Source organism: Nerophis lumbriciformis, linkage group LG28 (genome assembly GCF_033978685.3).
Source record: "Nerophis lumbriciformis linkage group LG28, RoL_Nlum_v2.1, whole genome shotgun sequence".
NCBI classification, from domain to species: Eukaryota; Metazoa; Chordata; class Actinopteri; order Syngnathiformes; family Syngnathidae; genus Nerophis; species Nerophis lumbriciformis.
This window is the reverse complement of record NC_084575.2, coordinates 11895567-11913066: the sequence shown is the minus strand read 5'-3', so window position 1 is coordinate 11913066 and position 17500 is coordinate 11895567. Positions and strand designations below refer to the sequence as shown.

Here is a 17500-nt window from a genome sequence, read left to right as displayed (position 1 = left end):
AGAAATACGCTTGTAAGTTCCAAGCCGCAGCTGCGATTGGACCTGGATAGCCTCCGGGAAGAAGTAGTGGACTACCAAGTGCTTGGCAGTGAAGATCTTCCTCAGGAAGAAAAGATTGACCGGTTTTGGGCCATGCTAGGGAGAGATGGAAGATTCCAGACTCTAGTGCATTTGATGAAAGCACTTTTGTGTGTGCCACACATCAATGCATCATCAGAGAGGGTGTTCAGCATGGTTAGAAAAATAGTGAAAGAGAATAGAATAAGGATGGACAATTCAACCCTTAACTCAACAATGAGTAGATGAGTGTTATGTGTGTGTGTATATGTGTAAATAAATGAAACACACAGAAATTCAAGTATTTCTCTTATATATATATATATATATATATATATATATATATATATATATATATATATATATGAAATACTTGACTTGGTGAATTCTAGCTGTAAATATACTCCTCCCCTCTTAGCCACGCCCCCCCCCCCCCCCCCCCCCCCACCCCCGACCACGCCCCCCACCTCCCGAAATCGGAGGTCTTAAGGTTGGCAAGTATGCCGTTTCTGTCACGACAGTTTTGGACCTTTGGTTATTTTCCTGCGCTTGCTGTTATTTCCTGATCCAGCGCTCTTGTTTATTTAATTATTTTTTTTTTACTTTTCGTGTGTTTTCATTTCATGTCACTTTATCCTCTGGCCTGAGCACTGCCTCCATCACCTGTCCTTGACTGGCAATCAGGACACACCTGTCCCTGGTTGCCAATCAGTGTGCTTTGTTCCTCTGGACAAGGCTGGATTATTGTTGTTGCTCCCTGAACAAGTGTAGACCTTCTTGTGCACTCACTCTCATTAAATACATTTTTACCTGCACTACGCCTGCTATCTCTGCATTCTGGGGTCAGGCTTTAAGCTTCAATGGATTTAGCGAAGAAGGCAGCTGGTCAACACACGTCACGAACATCTGGACGCAACCGCTTTAAGTAAAGCCCTCCTCTTCTTCCTCCTCCTCCTCCTCCTCCTCTTGTTCTTTCTTCTCCTCTTGTTCTGCCTCCTCCTCCTCAGATCACATGTCTGCTGTGGGTCTTCTTATAAGAAGCATGAGTGTGTCCTCACCTGGCTTGTGTGCCTTTGGATTTTACACTCAAGTTTAACCAAAAAAGTTTTGGGTAAAAGCTAAGTTTGTCCAATTACTTTTGTCCGCAGTATTTTAGGCACTTTTATTGTAGTAGTTTCCTGTTCTCTTTGTTCCAGCTTCTACTGGTTTGCCTGCAAGGCCCGTCAAGCATCTTTTAGTGTGCAAAAATAGACTTTCATCTTCATGGATTAGTCTGGAAAATTACTTTTCATAATTAAAATACTTCGGAGGTTCTTTTTTTCTGCACATTATTAATTCAATAACATTGGCACAGTGTGTTTTGGACTAAATTTTCCCCGCAGAAAAAGGTAGCATTATAAACCTTGTTTATAGCGGCCAACTGTTTAAAGTGGCTAGCAGCCACTTATATACAAAACCCAAAACCAGGGAAGTTGGCACGTTGTGTAATTCGTAAATAAAAACAGAATACGATGATTTGCAAATTCTTTTCAACTTATATTCAATTGAATAGACTGCAAAGACAAGATATTTAATGTTTGAACTGAGAAACTTTTTTTTGCAAATAATCATTAACTTAGAATTTAATGGCAGCAACACATTGCAAACAAGTTGGCACAGGGGGCATTTTTACCACTGTGTTACATGGCCTTTCCTTTTAACAACACCCAGTAAATGTTTGGGAACTGAGGAGACCAATTTTTGAAGCTTTTCAGGTGGAATTCTTTCCCATTCTTGCTTGATGTACAGCTTAAGTTGTTCAACAGTCCGGGGGTCTCCGTTGTCGTATTTTACGCTTCTTAATGTGCCACACATTTTCAATGGGAGACAGGTCTGGACTACAGGCAGGCCATTCTAGTACCGGCACTCTTTTACTAGGAAGCCACGCTGTTGTAACGCGTGGCTTGGCATTGTCTTGCTGAAATAAGCAGGGGCGTCCATGATAACGTTGCTTGGATGGTAACATATGTTGCTCCAAAACCTGTATGTACCTTTCAGCATTAATGGCGCCTTCACAGATGTGTAAGTTACCCATGCCTTGGGCACTAATGCACCCCCATACCATCACAGATGCTGGCTTTTGAACTTTGCGCCTAGAACAATCCAGATGGTTCTTTTCCTCTTTGGTCCGGAGGACACGACGTCCACATTTTCCAAAAACAATTTGAAATGTGGACTCGTCAGACCACAAAACACTTTTCCACTTTGCAAAAGTCAATCTTAAATGAGCTCAGCGTTTCTGGGTGTTGTTGATAAATGACTTTGGCTTTGCATAGTAGAGTTTTGCCTTGCACTTACAGACGTAGCGACGAACTGAAGTTACTGACAGTGGTTTTCTGTAGTGTTCCTGAGCCCATGTGGTGATATCCTTGACACACTGATGTCGGTTTTTGATGCAGTACCGCCTGAGGGATCGAAGGTCCGTAATATCATCGCTTACGTGCTGTGATTTCTCCAGATTCTCTGAAACTTTTGATGATATTACGGACCGTAGATGGTGAAATTCCTAAATTCCTTGCAATAGCTGGTTGAGAAATGTTGTCCTTAAACTGTTCGACAATTTGCTCACGCATTTGTTGACAAAGTGGTGACCCTCGCACCATCCTTGTTTGTGAATGACTGAGCATTTCATGGAATCTACTTTTATACCCAATCATGGCACCCACCTGTTCCCAATTAGCCTGTTCACCTGTGGGATGTTCCAATTCAGTGTTTGATGAGCATTCCTCAGCTTTCTCAGTCTTTTTTGCCACTTGTGCCAGCTTTTTTGAAACATGTTGCAGGCATCAAATTCCAAATGAGCAAATATTTGCACAAAAAAAAAACGTTTTCCAGTTCGATCGTTGCAGTCCATTCAATTGAATATAAGTTTAAAAGGATTTGCAAATCATTGTATTTTGTTTTTATTCACCATTTACACAACGTGCCAACTTCACTGGTTTTAGGTTTTGTAATATTGAAATCTTTTTACTCCTTAGAGCAGCCACTAGTCGGAAAATTTGCTTCGATGATGCATGATGTCGATAGAGGGATTTGAGGTTGTAAAAAGTATCAGTACTTCGATACCAACATACATGGATACCTGCTTTTTTCAGTATCGTCAGTACAGAATATTGTACAACATTTTTCCTGTGCAAAAGGCGTCAAAACTCAGCGCCTGCTGTCTTGGAAAAAAAAATTCAGCGTTTCCGTGTACAGTGTTAATCTATTTGTGGAAGTCTGTCACAAATGCAGATTTGGTGCTTCCGGTTGGCAATCGCTGGTAAACAAATGCTAATGGCAGTGTGTCAGTGCAGCATAACTGCAGGTGTGGCGTAACACCGCTTCACAACACAGAATAAGATGTAGCAGAAAGGATCTGTGATGCACTTTCTGTGATGTTTTGGCCAGTAGAGGTACATATTAAAAGTGAAAAAGAGGTGCATTTATTCAAAAATTAAACCTGATGAGCCACCACAAGCCCAGGGAGTGTGCAAGCCAACATTTATCACTGCCATAAATGCTAGAAAAACACATCTTACAGACTCTTCAACAGTCTGTAAGATGTGTGATTGTTGGCCGAGCATCTCCTCGTCATCTTTTGAACACCTGTACAAAAGCTACAATATTTTATAGGCACACACACACACAAAATCCGATTACGAAAGATTTGTAACTTCAGCCAGGGTGTCGGTAATTTCTGGAAGAAGAAAGTTTGTTGTCGCAATCATCGCTTTTGATTTTAATATCATGCATCTTTCTTGTTCTATTTTGTAAGAATGGTAATGCATCCTATTAATACCTGTCTTGTTATTACATAAGTGATGATGCTGTAGAAAGTGTATGTTTTTTAATATTTAATTGTATTTATTTATTTATTTATTCGCACAATACAAACAGTCCAAAAGGTAACATTGTAAAAAAAAAACATAGAGACAAGAAATGAGTAGTGAGAAATACGTAATAAGAAATCAGTGCAGGTGAGAAAAGAAACCCAAAAAGGGCTTATGCAAGGTTCTCACCTAAAGCAGGAAATTAACAAACACAATTAGACTTAGACTTATACTTCCTTTTTATTGTCATTCAAATTTGAACTTTACAGCACAGATATGAACGACATTTCGTTACATAAGCTCATGGTAGTGCAGGATAAAAAAAGTAATAAGGTGCATATATAAATAAATAAATATATATAAATAATATATAAATATATATATAAAATAAATAAATATATATAAATAAATAAATAGATTACTGTACAGATAAATATATTGCACTTTTTCACATGCGTCCACGTTTATGGATGTATGTTATATTGTCTTTTTTATTCCAGTGACTTAATCCATTTTGGGGGGAGTTGAGGGGATAATTTAATTATGATGCGTTCAAGAGTCTTACGGCCTGAGGGAAGAAGCTGTTACAGAACCTGGAGGTTCTGCTTCGGAGGCTGCGGAACCTCTTTCTAGAGTCCAGCAGTGAAAACAGTCCTTGGTGGGGGTGGGAGGAGTCTTTGCAGATTTTCTGAGCCCTGGTCAGGCAGCGGCTTTTTGCGATCTCCAGGCAGCGGCTTTTTGCGAGCAATTAAACATAGTATATAAAAAAAACAGTAGTCTACCTTGTGTGGATTGAGTCTAGGTGTGTGTGTGTGTGTGTGCGTGTGCGTGTTGCCATGTAGATTTTAAAATGAGGCCACACAAATGTTTTGTTCTGTCAAAACTGCTCAGTAAATGAACTATTGTTGGTAATACTTTATGTAAATACTTTGTTTTGACACTTACATCTCTTTATATTTATGATAAAATGTATTATATTATTTCATCTCTTTTCCCCACTTTTTTCCTTTTCTTGAGCTCACGATTACAAGTTGTATTTTTATAGGCTGCCCACTAGGCAGCACTGAAGAGTAGTTATTATTATTATTATTAATATTATTACTATTATTATTATTATTATTATTAATAATATTATTATTATTATTATTATTATTATTATTATTATTATTATTATAGTTATTATAGTTATTTGATTTGACTCACATGTGTTTCTTCCCAAATTGTGGGGAGTGAAGGAGAACCCCGTGAAATCAGAGCTAGTAAATAAGGTTTTGGTTTAAAGATAGGGTTTGATTGTTATGTTCATGTATTTGTTATGTTTTTCATGTGTACGCACACATCAACACGCATACAGTATGAGATGAGATCAATGAGATAAGGTAAGAACAGGACAGAAACTGCTGTGGAACTAGTTACAATGCAATATGCCATGGAAATACAATGTTAACACTTTTGTGCAAATAAGTAGAGTTGCACTTGTTTTTCCAAATGTGTTTATTCTGTAAAGGAATGAGTTAAATGTTTAAAATGACTAGTTAAAAGTGCTATAATGAAGTGCAATGTCAGCACTATTTTTTTTCCTGCAATTTCAAATGCACTTGTTTTAATACATAAATACAGTGTTTGAAAAGCATACACAATCTGTGTATTAGTCTGTGGTTAAAAGGACTTGTAGGGCCTCAAAACTCAAAATGCAGGACTTGGGACTTGACTTGAGACTTTCCAGTCTTGACTTTGGACTTGACTCGGGACTTGCCTGTCTTGACTCGGGACTTGACTCGAGACTTGAGGGCAAAGACTTGAGACTTACTTGTGACTTGCAAAACAATGACTTGGTCCCACCTCTGGTAATTAGGAGTAACGCTGGTAACTAGGGTGGGTAAGTAGCTATACGTTTGGTAACTAGGGTTGATAAGTTGGTGTATGTTTGGTAACTAGCAGTAAGGCTGGTAACTATGGTTGATAACTAGGGGTAATGTTGGTAATTAGGGTTGGTAACTAGCATTAAGGCTGGTAACTACTGTTGGTAAGGTTGGTAAAGGTTAAGTTGATGAATAGGGTTTTAAATAAGGTTAGGGTTGGCATCTGAGGGTAATGTTAGTAACTAGGGTTGGTAACAAAGAGGTTATGGTTGGTAATTAGGGTTAAGATTGGTAACTAGGGTTGGCAATAAAGGTTTAGTAACTAGGGTTGGTAAAGAGGGGTAAGGCTGTTCGCTAAGTTTGGTAACTAGTGGTCAGTTTGGTAAGTAGGGTTAGTAACTAGGGTTGGTAACTAGCGATAAGGTTAGTATATATGGTTGGTAGCTAAGGTTAAGGTTGGTAACAAGGGTTGATAACTAGGGTTGGTAAATATGGGTATGGTTGGTAACTAGGGTTGTTAACTACGGGTAAGGATGTTGACCAGATGTAATGCTGGTAACTAGGGTTGGTAACTAAGGATAAGGCTGGTACCTAGGGTTGGTAACTGGGGTAAAGGTTGGTCAATAGAGTTGGTAACTAAGGGTAAGGTTGGTAGCTAGTGGTATGGTTGGTAACTACAGTTGGTAATTAGGAGTAAGGCTGGTAACTAGGCTTGCTAAGTAGTTGTAAGTTTAGTAACTAGGGTTGGTAAGTATTAGTAAGTTTGGTAAATAGGGTTGGTAAGTAGTTGTATGGTGGTAACTAGCAGTGGGGCTGGTGACTAGGGTTGCTAATTAGGGGTGAGGTTGGTAACTAGGGGTAAGGCTGGTAACCAGGGGTGAGGTTGGTTATTATGGTTAAGGCTGGTAACTAGGGATGAGGTAAGTTATTAAGAGTGAGGCTGGTAACTAGAGTTGCTATCTAGGGGTACAGTTTGTAACTATCAGAAAGGCTGGAAACTAGGGTTGCAAATTAGGGGTGAGGTTGGTAACTAGGGTTGGTAACTAGCAGTACGACTGGTAAATAGGGGTAAGGCTGGTAACTAGGGGTGATGTTGGTTATTAGGGTTAAGGCTGGTAACTAGGGGTAAGGTTAGTTATTAAGAGTTAAGTTGGTGACTAGGGGTGGAGTTAAGTTTCTAGCTATAAGGAGAGACAACAGAAAGACTTTTATAGGAAATGTTTTTATTGCTTTTTAAGATAAAAAAGAAGGATGATGATTTAGTGGAAAATGTCAGTAGAATTATGAGTCATATGTAGGTGATGATGTCGTTGCATATTATGGGCTGTCGACTGCCCGTCTTCATGAGGGCGGTGAAATGATGCCAGTCTGAGTGGAGCGCGTGAAGGCCCGTGTGAGACTGGTGGAAGAAAGGTTTGAGACGTGGGTGTCCCACAGGGCAGGACATGCGCTTGGGGGCGTCAGTAGTCCGTCCCGCCTGAGTGGACTCTGCTGTCCTGGGCCTCATCTCCACACTTTTGGACACGCTCGCCAGTCTGCGCCTCATGTTGACTAAAATGTCTTTGGCCAGACGTCGCCCAACGCTGGGCTTTAGTTCCACCTGGTCCGGACACTCTGGGAGGTCCATCCAGTTCTTGATCAGATCTGCAAAACTGTTGTCCCCCAGAACCAGAGGCTGTCTGTTCCGGCTGCGGCTCAGCAAGGACGCCGTCCAGTCCTCCGGCTCGCTGGCCTCGAAGGATGTCCAGCGCTCCAAGCAGGCGTCAGAAGTGGATTTGGGGCGCACCCGGCCCGCAGGGCCCGTGTTTGTGCGCAGGCAGGCGGACGAGGACACCCTGACGTTTCTTGCCCGTCTCAGAACCACACCTTCGTCCTGCCAAGAGGCCTCCGAGTAGCCAGAATCAAAGTCCACGCTGCCGGGGAAGCCTTGAGTCCATCGCTCGCCGTCTTCCTCGCCTTCGCCTTCTTCCTCCGGAGGGTTGGCGAGGCAGCAGGCCGAGTCGTAAGCGTTGACCTCGGACATGCGCTGACAGGACAGTCGCTCCTGCTGCTGAACTCCTTGCCTGCAGTGACGCGTGGCCACGAAGGAGGAGCGGACACACGGCTCGCTCAGCGGCCTCGGCCTGCTCGCCATCACGTGACCGCGGTCACTGGAGTGTCGCACACACAACTAGGACACAAACAAACACAAACTCTTAAAGTCCTGACTGCAACACAACCAAAACCGAAAAGATTCCTCCCAGCTGAGATCACTGGACTTGGAGGGCTAAAACATTCCTGACCTCAGAGAGACGCCTTTTTATTGGACGATTATCACCAGCGGTCAGAGAGCAGGATGCACTCACACACACACACACACACACACACACACACACACACATCTCTCTCAGAGGATGTTGACTAATTTACCAGCGCACTCGAATGCACCACAATGACCTTTTTGTAGACTCGCTAATCTTTAAGGAAACTTTCTAATAATTACAAACGTTGCCTTCCACTTCAGTGCCACTGGGATAGGCTCCAGCCCCCAGCGACTTCGAAAGGGACAAGCGGTAGAAAATGGATGGATGGAGGGTGTGCGTACACTGTCAAACTTGACACGCTGATTGGACATTTCATTGGGTACACCAAAGTACTGCCTTGCAATTGTACTGCCAGATGTCAGCTTTTAGCTTTGAATACCCGTCTTGTGGTGCATGAAGTCTGATTTAATTAACTTGTTATACACTTTTTACGTGTTTATTGTAACTTTCACTTCAAAAAGCACAGAATTGAAACCAAAATTGTTAAGCCAATACTGTAGTGATGTTTTGTTCCTTTTATAGCACACATACCGTATTTTCCGCACTATAAGGCGCACCTAAAAACCACAAATTTTCTCAAAAGCTGACAGTGCGCCTTATAATCCGGTGCGCCTTATATATGGGTTAATATTAATATTAATTTTCATAAAGTTTCGGTCTCGCAACTACGGTAAACAGCCGCCATCTTTTTTCCCCGTAGAAGAAGAAGAAGCGCGCGGTGCATGCTGGGATATGTGACGTTTCATTTCCATTTGTGTGTTTATGTAAAGACCCCAAAATGGCTCCTATTAAGTGTGTTGTCTGTCTAATTATAAATAATGCAGACGAGGCGTGTTAACTGAGTTCTCAACGTTTACTCACAGCGTGCTCATAACCACATTCTAACTCCCAGCATACAACAACGCTTCTCAGGGCTACCGCGCATGCTCGTAACTATCGTTGCATGCTGGGTAGTGTAGTTGTTATATTTGCTAGCTCATAACATCACATTAAGAGACACGCTTACGCGCTTAATTCAATACTCGCCGTCATTCCGGGTGGATTGACAAAAGACCTCCAGCCGCTAGATATTGGTGTCAACAGGGCATTCGAAGCTAGACTGCTAACTGCGTGGGAACAGTGGATGACAGAAGGCGAACACACGTGACGTTCACCAAGACAGGGAGACAGCGCCGGACGACATACGCCAACATCTGCCAGTGGATCGTAAATGCCTGGGCAGATATTTCGGTCACAACTGTGGTCCGAGCTTTCCGGAAGGCAGGATTCACAGAACTGCTGGACAACAGCGACACTGACTCCGATTACTTCGACGAGACGGAGCCGGCCATTTTGGATCCCACATTCGCCCAACTTTTCAATTCGGACACCGAAGGAGAATAATTCGAGGGATTTATGAATGAAGAATAACTTCAGAAAGTGAGCGTTATGTTTATTTTGTGTGTTGTGACATTAACGTTCGAGCAACATTATGTTGCTATTGCTCTGCACTATTTTGAATTTTACTATGTTTGTGATTGCACATTTGCGTACATTTTGGGAGTGAACAGAGTTGTTAGAACGCTGGTTTTTAATATATTATTAAAGTTTGACTGACCTATCTGACTGTTTTTTTGACATTCCTTTAGCGCAGTTAGATGCGGCTTACAACACCGGGCGGCTTATAGGTGGACAAAGTTTTGAAATATGCCGTTCATTGAAGGCGCGGCTTATAACCCAGGGCGCCTTATGGTGCGGAAAATACGGTACTTAAAAGTAGACATGAGACAGCAGTGGAAGCTCTGATCTCATTGTCCAATTATTGTACTGTTTAAGCTCATTATAACTAATAATATTAATAATTAATTATAATTAAAGAAACATCGACGAGGTCTTCCTTATTGTCTGCTCTGTCTTCCACAAGTTGCAGACATAAAAGCATTTGGTAAATGTATTTTGTATGAACATACAAGTATATATACATACATATTTATACTGTACATATATATGTATATTAACATATATATATATATATATATATATATATATATATGTATGTACACATATATATATATTAATAATATATGTATCCATCCATCCATTTATATCCATATATATATATATATATATATATATGGTAACACTTTAGTATGGGGAACATATTCACCATTAATTAGTTGCTTATTAACATGCAAATTAGTAACATATTGGCTCTTAATTGGTCATTATTAAGTACTTGTTAATGCCTTATTCTGTATGACCTTATTATACAACCAGTAAGCCATTAACTAAGAGTCTTCCCTCAATAACCTCAGAATTATTGCTTATTAGTAACCCTAACCCTTATATGTTCCCCTAGTGTCCAAATAACTCTAAATTAAGTCTTTGTTACACATATATATATATATATATATATATATATATATATATATATATATATATATATATATATATATATATATACACAGCAGTACGTTGGCACCGTTGTTAGTGCTCGTGCCTCACAACGAGAAGGTTTTGGGTTCGATTCCGGGGCTCAGGGTCTTTATATGTGGAGTGTGCATGTTCTCCCTGTGACTTTGTGGGTTCCCTCCAGCTACAACCGCTTCCTCCCACCAGATTGATCGGTCCAGGGAGGGACAAGCGGTAGAAAATGGATGGCTGGATGGATACATAGGCATATATATATATATATATATATATATATATATATATATATATATATATATATATATATATATATATATATATATATATATATATATATATATATGTACCAAGTATATTTGCAAACATGTGATGTTGTCACAGCTGTGTGTCTTTGGGGACCATTTGGGACCCCCCACCCCGACCGACTGCAGTTTCACCATGTTTTCTTTCACAGCCACAACACAACACTGCTGGGTTTCAATGCACTGAACATGTAAAGAGAATAAGATCTTTTTTTTTGTCTTTTTTTTTTTTAAAGAGTTAAAAATGGAGTTAGGAAAAAACTTACCATTACTTGGAAGAGTCTTCAATGATGTCCAAACTCTTTTGAAAGCAGACAATAAGAGTAATAATAAACATATCTGGCATGCAATTTTTTATTTGTCAAGCAGAAGTTGACATTTGATCTTTATCTGTATCAGTTTTCTTTCTTTTTGCTCCACGTGAGAACTGTCAGCACACTTTGTAGGAACCAGACTTTAACTTCAGCCAATCAGCGCCGCGCAGGCAAAACTCTCAGCCAACCAGCGAAGCTCTGCACACAAAGCCCCGCCTCCTTTCTTAATACTACTGTTTATTAAGTGAGTGAAAAGTTCAAATGAATTCCATCATAAAAATAGCATTTAAAATCAACTATATGTTATTTATTAGAATATCGTTTGGTAAAACATCAGGCATTTTTATAATATTGTGATCAATTTATTGCCCTGAGAAATATAATATTGCACGTCAAGTCGACATTTAAAGAGTTTTGCCATCAGGTTCAATTTAAAACCAATTGCAAAAGAATAAACATCCAGTGAGAAAATGATGATTATCATATAATATGCAGGGGTGTATCTAGAAACGAGAACGTTTTAATAAAGTCCACATTTTAGCCTTTGTAAAAATCTGGCTGGCCTTACATTATGAGCACGACACAAGTCGCCACCTGGTGGTGACTTGTGGTCATGACTTGTGATATTAGCACACTATGATTTAAATTATTTTGGCCCTCAAAGTCCTTCTGTGTCCATGGAATTTTGAAACCATAAAAACAACGAATGATTTTGAGAAAATAAAAGTATCTACACCCCGAAAGGGACAAGCGGTAGAAAATGGATGGATGGATGGATGTTGCATTAAAATTTTTCACACGTTTGCGTCAAACGTTTCATTGTTTTAATGCCGAATGCTTCGCTGCTCAGGGGCGTCACTAGATTAGAGGAGCAGGGGGGCTTGGCCCTCAGGAGGTTTCTGTGTTGCGAGCAAATAAGTTGTTTTTCTGTCAGCAATATTATAGACATTATTATTATGAGTTTTCGGCCCTGCTATGAGGTGTGCAGGGTGTACCCCGCTTTATGCAGCTGGGATAGGCTCCAGCACCCCTGTGACCCCAAGAGGGACAATCGGTAGAAAATGCATATTTCAAATCAATCAGATAGTGTTATGATGCGACTTTAGTGTGAACTCTCCCGCGCTCGGGTCACATAATGGTGAATAATGATGAGGCTTATTAGAAGAGTCATCATTATTCACCGAAATAGACGGATAACAAATAAATAGCTGACAAAATAGCAGATAAGGACAAAAATAATGTTTTAGGAACTCACGTCAATCAATGTTCCACCACTGATCGCCAACACGCTTTTCAGAGCAGACATTGATTGATTGATTGATTGAGACTTGTATTAGTAGATTGTTGCACAGTACAGTACATATTCCGTACAATTGACCACTAAATGGTAACACCCCAATAAGTTTTTCAACTTGTTTAAGTCGGGGTCCACGTTAATCAATTCATGGTAAAATCGAGGCAAATGTCCCCATAAATGCGAGAGACATCTTCTTTAATAATCTTCTCCACGGTTATGAAAATGGTTGACTTTGATTGCACAAAATCCTTGAAATTGCCACAAATGTGCCAGTACTGAAACGACGAGAATTAAAGCATGTTTACTTCCGAGTTTACTTCCGTAAACACTGCAGGACATGTGACGTCATGAGGCCATGTCTGTATTTGGGTCAGTTTGCATTCACATTGGAGTCTGGATAAAAAATTTTAATAATGTAAACAACTACATTAAAAGATCAGATTTGACAAAAAAAAAAATCTGAAAAGGACATCCTAAAAAATAGGGCGAAGTCGCAAATGTGGACTCGGGAAGGACGACTGTACTTGGGATTTTGGGACTTAGAGAATGAAAAGAAGACAATCGTAATAATATTACATTTTATTTTTAAATTATATTGCACATGAAAACTCTCCTAAAATTAATGAAAATCAAACAATTTGAGAACGTTTATTTTTTTCTCTCACTTGATTCTCATTTTTTGAAGAAAAACAGAAAAAAAATCAGACATGAACTGACTTTCGTTAAATACATTTATGAACATGAATAGTAGAAATTAGCCCTACAGAATAATTTTCCATGAAGTAAACCGAAACCAAGGCACAAACATAAACAAGTCAATCAAAACAAACAACAATTAGCGACATAAATCATTTCAAAGCTCACAGATAGTTTTTTTGTAAACATTTTAAGAGGAGAAGAGGGGGCAGGCTTATTAATGGAATGTCATGCAGGACAATATTATTATTATTGTTGTTGTATAAAAGTGATTTCATTCACCATCTCTTGTCATTAAAAAAAAAAAGATATTCGTGAATTGGATTGAAATGTGACTTCTTCTTAAAAAGGTCCTGAAAGATGGATGACAAGTTTTTTTTATTGTTTTTCTTTTGTTGAATAAACATTATGGAATGAGCTAAAATGTTTATTAAAGGGGTGTGTGCGTGCGTGTGTGTGTGTTTGTGTGACAAAGTATTCCAGGTCAAAGTTCAGACAAAAAATGTTCAAACGTTTGTCTTTCCAGTAATCTTGAACGGTTTCTATGATGAAAATCATCATCATAATCATCATCTTCATGCTGCATCTGCATAAAAACAAACAATACGTTGATAAGTGATGATATCTTTCACATTTGAAACCATACGTTACCTATTCCTGCTACATTGGAATTGATACCAGTACTCAACAATATCAATATATCAATATATTAAAAAATTGTTGCACAGCAGCTAAATCAACACTTAGCGTCTAACAATCTCTGTGAACCCTTTCAGTCCGGTTTCAGGGCAAATCACTCCACGGAGACAGCCCTCACAAAAATGACTAATGATCTACTGCTAACTAAATCAAATCAAAACAAATGAACTTTATTTATAAAGCACATTTAAAAATGTACCACAGTGGTAGCCAAAGTGCTGTACAATGGGCAGGTTAAAAGATAACACAAGAGAAACGAGCAAGCACAACACAACACAAACAGAGCACGATAAAAAAAAACGATGGATTCTGATGCGTCATCCATGTTGCTGCTTCTTGATCTTAGCGCTGCTTTCGATACCGTCGATCATAATATTTTATTAGAGCGTATCAAAACACGTATTGGTATGTCAGACTTAGCCTTGTCGTGGTTTAACTCTTATCTTACTGACAGGATGCAGTGCGTCTCCCATAACAATGTGACCTCGGACTATGTTAAGGTAACATGTGGAGTTCCCCAGGGATCGGTTCTTGGCCCTGCACTCTTTAGTATTTACATGCTGCCGCTAGGTGACATCATACGCAAATACGGTGTTAGCTTTCACTGTTATGCTGATGACACCCAACTCTACATGCCCCTAAAGCTGACCAACACGCCGGATTGTAGTCAGCTGGAGGCGTGTCTTAATGAAATTAAACAATGGATGTCCGCTAACTTCTTGCAATTCAACGCCAAGAAAACGGAAATGCTGATTATCGGTCCTGCTAGACGCCGACATTTATTTAATAATACCACCTTAACATTTGACAACCAAACAATTACACAAGGCGACTCGGTAAAGAATCTGGGTATTATCTTCAACCCAACTCTCTCATTTGAGTCACATATTAGGAGTGTTACTAAAACGGCCTTCTTTCATCTCCATAATATCGCTAAAATTCGTTCCATTTTATCCACTACCGACGCTGAGGTCATTATTCATGCGTTCGTTACGTCTCGTCTCGATTACTGTAACCTATTATTACCGGGTCTCCCTATGTCTAGCATTAAAAGATTACAGTTGGTACAAAATGCGGCTGCTAGACTTTTGACAAGAACTAGAAAGTTTGATCATATTACGCCTATACTGGCTCACCTGCACTGGCTTCCTGTGCACTTAAGATGTGACTTTAAGGTTTTACCATTTACGTATAAAATACTACACGGTCTAGCTCCATCCTATCTTGCTGATTGTATTGTACCATATGTCCCGGCAAGAAATCTGCGTTCAAAGAACTGGCCCTTATTAGTGATTCCCAGAGCCCAAAAAAAGTCTGCGGGCTATAGAGCGTTTTCTATTCGGGCTCCAGTACTATGGAATGCCCTCCCGGTAACAGTTAGAAATGCTACCTCAGTAGAAGCATTTAAGTCCCATCTTAAAACTCATTTGTATACTCTAGCCTTTAAATAGACCCCCCTCTTAGACCAGTTGATCTGCCGTTTCTTTTCTGCTCTGCCCTCCTCCCCTTTGTGGAAGGGGAGACACACAGGTCCGGTGGCCATGGATGAAGTGCTGGCTGTCCAGGGTGGACCACTCGCCTGTGCATCGGTTGGGAACATCTCTGCGCTGCTGACCTGTCTCCGCTCGGGATGGTCTTCTGCTGGCCCCACTATGGACTGGACTCTCACTATTATGTTAGATCCACTATGGACTAGACTCTCACAATATTATGCTAAATCCACTCGACGTTCATTGCACCGGTCGCCCAGGGGGAGGATCCCCACATCTGCGGTCCCCTCCAAGGTTTCTCATTGTTATCCCATTGGGTTGAGTTTTTCCTTGCCCTGATGTGAGATCTGAGCCGAGAATGTCGTTGTGGCTTGTGCAGCCCTTTGAGACACTCGTGATTTAGGGCTATATAAGTAAACATTGATTAATTGATTGATTGATGTTTACATGCTGATAGCTAGTAAGAAGAAAAAGTTGCTGCAAAAAGTCAGCGTACCTTCAGAAGAGGCCGCAGTCTTTCAGGTTGTTTTTGATGATGACGTCTGTGACGGCATCGAAGACAAACTGCACGTTTTTGGTGTCTGTGGCACACGTGAAGTGTGTGTAGATCTCCTTGGTGTCCTTCTTCTTGTTCAGCTCCTCAAACTTGCTCTGAATGTAGCTCGCCGCCTCCTCAAACTTGTTGGCGCCTGAGGAGAGGAACACGTTTGGAGAGTTAGCTTTAACTTTTGGAGACCCGCAGAGCGTCCAGCTGTGCGAGTGCGGCGCTTTTCGAATGTGGACCCTGCACGACATAGCAACCTGCCACCTTTTTACAGCACATTCCAAAAACAGCAGAGCACAATAGCAGACTTCTCTTGTCATATAGAGGCTCTTTGACTAGCATTTGTGCAGTCTGACCCTTGGAAATGGAGTCCTGTCACAAAGACAATCTTTAACTAACATTTTTACATTTAGACCTTAAAGACAGCGAATGCTCCTGTCATTTAGAAAATCTTTGACTAGTACTTTTTCAGTCAGACCTTGAAAACAGAGCGCTCTTGTCATACAGACAATCTTTGACTTGCATTTGTGCAGTCTGGCCTTAGAAATGGAGTCCTGTCAATTAGACCAGTGTTTTTCAACCATTTTTGAGCCAAGGCACATTTTTTGCGTTGAAAAAATCCGGAGGCACACCACTAGCAGAAATCATTAAAAAACGAAACTCAGTTGACAGTAAAAAGTCGTTGTCGCAATTGTTGGATACGACTTTAAACCATAACCAACCATGCATCACTATAGCTCTTGTCTCAAAGTAGGTGTACTGTCACGACCTGTCACATCACACTGACTTTTTTTGAGTTTTTTGCTGTTTTCCTGTGTGTAGTGTTTTAGTTCTTGTCTTGCGCTCCTATTTTGGTGGCTTTTTCTCTTTTTTTGGTATTTTCCTGAAGCAGTTTCATGTCTTCCTTTGAGCGATATTTCCCGCATCTACTTTGTTTTAGCAATCAAGAATATTTCTGTTGTTTTTATCCTTCTTTGTGGAGACATTGTTGATAGTCATGTCATGTTCGGATGTACATTGTGGATGCTGTCTTTGCTCCACAGTAAGTCTTTGCTGTCGTCCATCATTCTGCTTTTGTTTACTTTGTAGCCAGTTAGGTTTTAGTTTCGTTCTGCATAGCCATCCCTAAGCTTCAATGCCTTTTCTTAGGGGCACTCACCTTTTGTTTATTTTTGGTTTAAGCATTACACACCTTTTTACCTGCACACTGCCTCCCACTGTTTCTGACATCTACAAAGCAATTAGCTACCGGCTGCCACCTACTCATATGGAAGATTATTACACGGTTACTCTGCCGAGCTCTAGACAGCACCGACACTCAACAACAACACATAATTTGCAGACTATAATTACTGGTTTGCAAAAAATATTTTTAACCCAAATAGGTGAAATTAGATAATCTCCCACGGCACACCTGACTGTATCTCACGCACACTAGTGGTTGAAAAACACTGAATTAGACAGTCTTTCTTTAGCCTTTTGCAGGCATGTGATTTGAACTTAATGTAAAAGACTGAAAATAAGCCGGGGGTCTGGGGGCCGCAGGTCCAGGGCGTGTAACCTGATTGAGCTGTCCGTAATGTTTTGCCCTAATCTTAACCAATCGTGACTCATCATAGTAAACCAACCAACCAATCATGGATTTTCTTATACACAAACCAACCAATCATCATTGA

General features: G+C 40.3%; 2 protein-coding genes across 3 annotated transcripts in view; both read right to left on the bottom strand.

Moving 5' to 3' along the window:
* Window positions 1-5458: 5458 nt before the first annotated feature.
* Window positions 5459-11263, bottom strand: LOC133570736 (PAK4-inhibitor inka2-like). Its single transcript, XM_061923430.1, has 2 exons — window positions 11051-11263; window positions 5459-7940 (listed from the first exon to the last, which is right to left on the bottom strand). The coding sequence occupies exons 1-2, from the start codon at window positions 11051-11053 to the stop codon at window positions 7059-7061; spliced, it is 885 nt and encodes a 294-aa protein (XP_061779414.1). The 5' UTR covers window positions 11054-11263; the 3' UTR covers window positions 5459-7058.
* A 2189-nt stretch (window positions 11264-13452) lies between these two features.
* Window positions 13453-17500, bottom strand: part of LOC133570857 (guanine nucleotide-binding protein G(i) subunit alpha-2-like) — an 89873-nt gene continuing 85825 nt past the window's right edge. For both annotated transcript variants that reach the window (XM_061923610.1, XM_061923611.1), the window contains exons 8-9: window positions 15777-15969; window positions 13453-13677 (exon numbers count right to left, since the gene is read on the bottom strand). In XM_061923610.1, coding sequence (XP_061779594.1) covers window positions 15779-15969 — 191 coding nt within the window. In that variant the 3' untranslated portion in view covers window positions 13453-13677; window positions 15777-15778. The remainder of the gene's footprint in view (window positions 13678-15776; window positions 15970-17500) is intronic.